Raw genomic sequence first — 6,280 nt, 5'->3', positions numbered from 1 at the left:
CAATTGTGACACATGAACAGAGAAGAAACCACATTCTGACATCACAGACAGTTACAAGCCCACTCAACACGTCAGCACAACACACGCACAACACTGTCACAGAGGAGCAACATGACCCCTCAACAAGACACAGGCTGGCTCCTGGTGATGAAGCAACCTTCTCCTAACAGTGGGGGGGGGGCATACGGTAGCATCCACACAGTGGACTGTGCTAGATGGGGGGTTCTCTGTACACTGAATCACTTAAGGCACAGCTTGGGGAACGGCATGGATCCATGTCATCCCTTATGACAGTCCAGTTGGACAGTGCCAAGTGTGAAAGGTGGTCTCTGGGGCTCCCTCTGGTGGCTCGCTGCGGTCCAGAGTCCAGAGTTCGGGGTCAAGGCTAACACAATCCTTGGCTACACTGGATGTGTGTGGTGTCTGGGTGTTTGAATTAAACTGTGAGAACAGAGATATGTAACTTGACAGTAAAGTACAGACAGCAGTTAGGCCTACCTTAAATCCTTAGCACCAACAAGAAAAAGGCCAAGTATTGATACAAATGGCACATCCTTTTAGTGTATAGGGTGAAGGACATACGAATGCTCTTTGTGTAACACCAGTGTTGTGGAAGAAAACGTTATTCCATGTGTGAACAATTAGGCCATATTATTTGGCCATAAACTGAGCCATTTCATGTTTGAAATGCATGTGCATCTGTCTCATCGGAGACTGCAGACGCGCTGTCAAAATATCCAACTCGTCAGATTCAAATGCGCTCATGGCTCTTAAAGGGGATGGGAGCTGGCACTCTCATTGGTTTATTGCACGTTACGCCTAAACCACACCTACGGGTAATTAGGCTACTTCAGACCAACCTTTTTTAGATAGGCGCCGGGCGCAAGAGTCATTTCTCGCGCCGGTAAACTAGCGACATCGCCAGTGAACCGCCCACAAAGCTAATTGCGCTTGGCGCTTCTCACTTGCGTTTCAGGCCGTTAAAATAGGGCTCAAGGTCTCCATTTGGCAATAAAGAAATTCTTTAGAAAGTTTGGATCCATTTTGGTTTAGATAAAATGTGTTTGTGTGTCCTCTGTGATCCCTTTTTAAATCCAAACAAAAAAGTAGAAAATTTAGAAATGTATTATCCAACCCTTACATACTAAACCTCTTAATAAAATACATGTGAAATGTAGTTTTTCATAACTTTCTAATTACACAAGCGTAACTGACCTGTCAATCATAACAGAGAAACACCAACAACATTTGAGCCATGATGACCAATTAATGAAACAAAAGTGAAAGTACCACTTGAGCCAGACACTGAAGACGGGAAGAAATGGATCAATGTATCGGACTGTTAATCCATATATAATAGAAAGGTTGTCAAGTGGAATCCATTGTATTAGAAAGAGGAGCTTCAAATACAGTCTGGCAGCACCAGGTCTAGTCGAGGCCCAGGTCCGGGTCCAGGTCCAGTGCCTTCCGGCGCTGACAACTTGGCGTAGGCGGAGTGAAGAGGAGAGTGAGACGGAGCGGGCGTGGGCGTGGCTGGGCTGGGGGCAGAGAGTGAGACGGAGTGGGCGTGTGGAGTGAGGAGAGGGGGATGCACTATGAGCCAGAGTTCCCTGCAGAAGGCAGCGGGAGGCCCTGTGGCCCTATCGGGAAAATAAGCGATCAGCAAATAAATAGTCCGTCGCTTAGCAACCGGACAAGCTGGGGTTGATAAGTTACCAGACTACTCGCGGAGTGTTAAGAAAGACACTAACAAACATCACTAATTTACGTTTACACATTTATCTTTTAAAAATGTCCATTTGAATTGCTTTTATGCGTGATTACATGCAATTGACAGACATTGTTGATCTTGGCAGTTTATCAATTTATTGTGTTATGTTTATGAATGGCAGTGGCATGTCACTCTACCTTGCACATGTTTAAAATGAAAACATGATTATGTGAACCTGTGTATTATTTGAATATCTTAGTATTAAATGCTAAATAACAAGGTACATTTATACATGGCACTATAGGACCTGATTAATATAAAATACAATTTTATGTAATATATAAGTAGGAGGTCCCCGCTCCATCCCTCCATCAGTATGGGGTTCCTTGGCCTGGGAAACGTTGAAGACCCCTAGAGAGTAGATCTATTCATAGAATCATGTGTGTAGTGTTGTCACTAATGCATGATGAAATATGTCGAAAGGTGTCTCAAGGTGTCTAAAGGTGACAGCTCTTTGAACAGAAAATTCCTGAGCCATCAATCCCGAGAGGCTGTTTGTACACTGGACATTGTGGCATCCTGATTAACCTTTTATATTGCATGCTTATTAAATGTATACTCTGTTTAAGTTCATCTCCCTCGAAAAGTACTTCCCTTTAAAACTACGATGAATAACGTTAGCTCAGCTGTAAGTAACTCGTTTCTATAGCAACCACACAAGGCTGCAACTGATCACTAGTTTAATAACGTAGTTGTTACATTGTATCTCGCTTGCAAAACTATGTATCGACTGACCCTCTGATAGATTTCCGACACATTTTAGTAACTTTTTTAAACGAGTTTTATTTTTACATTGGACCTCATGTTTGAAATGTATGTGATAGAAAACGATACAAGCGGCGTATTGATCTACTGTGCTCAGTCAGCAGCAAGTAGAACCGACAAGACAGCGGGCAATATGCCGGATTAATACAGTGGTGTAGTCCATTTTATTGTAGTGGGTATACTGTGATGATTCCCTCCCAGCCTCGTACAAACCCGTCCCACCGGTACGTGTACGTGTGTGGCGCTTATGGGGTGTCGCACCACACTCACCAACGCAGGGGTCTACAACCAGCTGATTTAAGATATAACGATTATCAACAATCATGGAAAGCTGAGTAGGTTTATCAGTTTTAATAACAGTATGAACAAATAGAACACAAAAATGACAAGTTGTCCTTTGTATATCTATAGTAGCAATAGCACATGCTAAACAAGGACAAAATCTACTCAAAATAATTTAATGAACTGTTTACAACCATGGCTAATTGCATTAGAAGGAGATGACAGGAGACTAATGTTTCACTCTTTCAATTGCTCTAATTTGAGCTCTTACTGTTATCTAACATATGATACAGTAATTGAATTGTGTAAACGTGTGAAATTACTGCACCTTAAAAATGACCATGAATTAGCTATACTCTCATTTGCATAGTGATTAACATTCTGAATTTCAATTGTGTATACCAACTGTATGTTGGCTGACATTTACCTAATTTTTTTTCCCTCCACTCTAACAAAGGATGCCTGTTTTTAAATTCCCTAGCCTGACACCCAGTCTGAAAGGCTGGCCAGGGGTTCTCATCTAAAAGTAACAAGGAGATATAAAGTGGGATTAAAACATTGTCTTCTGTTGACTACTTGTTATGTGGTTTACACATTAATATATGGGAGGACTGGACACACGCGCACACACGCGCGAGAAGGAGGGGCTCGGCCCGCCAACTAACGTGCAGAGATTCAGGGGCAGCTTCGCGCTCAGGGCAGAGCGCGAGCGTGCAGGGGGAATTTGATGAATGGTGAATGTAGGAGATAACTTTCCCTGCTTAAAGTATTTTATTGCAGTTATACCCAACCGGTATTTGCGAAAAATAAACACAGAAGTGAAATATCTGTCACAAGACGATTGATACGTATCCGTGTACATTTTTAAGTGGGTATACGCACATCCTGGTGCGTTCCTAGTGGGTATACGGCGTATACCTGCGTATCACGTAGACGACACCACCCCTCCCAGCCAATCAGAATCGAGCATTCTTAAATGAAGTAAAATAAATATATATATATATATATATATATATATATATATATATATATATACACACATATGCATATATATATATACACATATGCATATATATATACACATATACATACACACACGCACTTTTGGCAGGTTGTCAAAATAAAATTAGTGGAAATTCCTCAAATCCTTGCCAACTGCTCCTTTAAGAGAGCTATGCTTAATACTAAACAAGTACAATTAATTTAAATATTTATGTTCAATGTATTAGTCAAGATGGTTTATTTATTTAAGCACTTGCAATTTTGGCAGGTAAAACCACTATGGAGAACCTAGAATACATTTTGCATTTCAACAGCTCAAAAGGGTACCATTTATCCAGCCACCAGACCAAGTAGGCCTATGTAGGCTGCTCAAAGAGTGGATAAATAGACCCATCAACGTAAACTATTTGGTTCAGAGGTAATTTAATGAGTCATCTCCCACTTAGACTAGTCCACTAAGTCTTTCGCTCAGCTCCCACAGCTTTTTAGCTGCAACATCATCCTTAGCTTTAGGATAGAGATCCCTGACTGTGCAGTTGGAGAAATATCTGCCACTGAGGCCTTCGATGCCATCCTGGAGAGCACAGTGCAGAGTGGTTTGGGCCCCCTGTTCCGTGTTCTTGAAGAAGAAGGCAGTGATGGGCTTGAGCAGAGCTTTAAGCACATTGCTCGAGTTACGGCTAAGCTCGGAATTTATGGCTCCTGAAACAATGAAAGAATTAGTCAATTAGCAAACCCACAAATACAACCAATACTACTTACTAAACTGGTGTTTAGTTGGTCAGATTGATGCATGATTCTAGGAACTCACCTGGATGGAGGCTGTAGCAGGTGACTTTAGTGCCCTGGAGTCTCTTTGCTAGCTCGTGGGTAAAGAGCACATTACACAGTTTACTGTCACTGTAGATCTGCATGGTTTGCCAAAACGAGGTCCCTGTGCCCAAAGCCTTGTGAGTGTTCAGACATTTAAAGTCGATCTTCCCAAAGTTATGTCCCACAGATGACACGGTGACCACCCTGCTTGGGCCACATGTCTTTAGCCTCTCCAGCAGTAGGTTGGTCAAGAGGAAGTGACCGATGTGGTTGACTCCGAACATCATTCCCAAGCCATCTTCCGTCTTACCTTGCAGAAGGATCCCTGTGGACCAAATGGCGATAGGTCAAAAGCCTGCATTTTATTCTTCAGAGAAAACCTAATCAGCACTTCTCCATTCTATCTTAACTCATAGGGGGAGTCTACACAAAATGCATCACTAAAGGCAATTTAAAATATAATTTACCAGCATTGTTGATCAGAAGGTCCAATCTGTCTTCGGTTTTTAGGAAGTTCTCAGCAAAGGTGCGAACAGACTTTAAGCTCCCAAGATCCAACTGCATGAACACCACTTCTTTGCTCCTGCTCTCCTAATGCCACACACATGAAGAGTTTTCGATAAAGCTTTTCATGTCATTGCCAGTGTTGCCAGATTGGGTCAGATTTCCCACCCAATCTAGCAACCCTGGCTGAAGCGCGCTGCAGCCAAATCTGGCAACACTGGTCATTGCCATTTAAAAGGAATGAAGGCCCAAGTTTATTTACCTCTATGACTTCAGCCAGAGCAATTTCTCCTCTCTGTTGACTTCGACAGGCAAGAATGACCCTGGCGCCTCTTTTAGCCAGAGTTATGGCCGTCTTCTTTCCGATCCCTGTGTTGCTACCTCCAGACGTATGGAGAGAAGGAATAACAATGAATGCGATTATTACATATGATTAATCACTCTTTTTATATGCCTGTGTGTCTGTGTATATTGTGATTTAAAGGTAGGCCTAACTGTTTAAACAAGGTCAGAGTTAAGACGTTTGTTGTCCATCCGTTTCGTTGCAGTAACAAAAAAAAAAAAGGTAGACGAATACCCATGTTAAATAAATGGGTTGAATTCCTTACCAGTCACAATCACAGTTTTCCCATGAAGTTTAGCAGTGCTTGTGCATCGGTTTCCTTTGACGAATAAATTGTGGAAAATATACCCGATGCCAATAACGCATCCCACAATCAATAGAAAGTAAGACATCATGTCGGACATATCCGTCTTTAAAAAGTAACGAGCCAAACTGAGTGGTAGAAGCAGAGGTAGACCTAAAAGAGTGAAGAGCTATCACTATTTGTAGCCACACCCCCTGATGAATCAAACCTCCACAACCGGAAAAGCATGATCCTGTGACTGTCGCCAAATGGGTTGGGTTTTGATATATACTTAAGAAACTTGTACAATTATTAAGCCTTAAACAGTGCTGGTATTTTACATGTGACTTTGACAAATACGTTTATGCAGTGCATTACATTCATAATAACCCTGTGCAACATCCATAAGGTCTAGAGAGTAGATCTATTCACAGTGTCATGTGCCTAGTCTTCTCACTATTGCATAATAAAATATGTCTAAAGGCGACTGGAGCTCTTGGAACAGAAAATCCTGAGC

At 42.0% G+C, this 6,280-nt stretch overlaps 1 protein-coding gene across 1 annotated transcript; it reads right to left on the bottom strand.

Annotated features, from left to right (window-relative positions):
- Positions 1 to 4,028: 4,028 nt before the first annotated feature.
- LOC130406568 (dehydrogenase/reductase SDR family member 13-like) lies at positions 4,029 to 5,989 on the bottom strand. Its single transcript, XM_056612233.1, has 5 exons — positions 5,746 to 5,989; positions 5,400 to 5,518; positions 5,101 to 5,224; positions 4,632 to 4,958; positions 4,029 to 4,522 (listed from the first exon to the last, which is right to left on the bottom strand). Exons 1-5 carry the CDS (start codon positions 5,882 to 5,884, stop codon positions 4,263 to 4,265), a joined length of 969 nt encoding a protein of 322 aa, XP_056468208.1. The 5' UTR covers positions 5,885 to 5,989; the 3' UTR covers positions 4,029 to 4,262.
- Between the last annotated feature and the right edge of the window lie 291 nt (positions 5,990 to 6,280).

The sequence above is a fragment of the Gadus chalcogrammus genome, chromosome 16, assembly GCF_026213295.1.
Source record: "Gadus chalcogrammus isolate NIFS_2021 chromosome 16, NIFS_Gcha_1.0, whole genome shotgun sequence".
In the NCBI taxonomy this organism is placed as follows: domain Eukaryota; kingdom Metazoa; phylum Chordata; class Actinopteri; order Gadiformes; family Gadidae; genus Gadus; species Gadus chalcogrammus.
The sequence above is the reverse complement of the archived record's forward strand: the minus strand, read 5'-3'. Positions and strand labels throughout refer to the sequence as shown.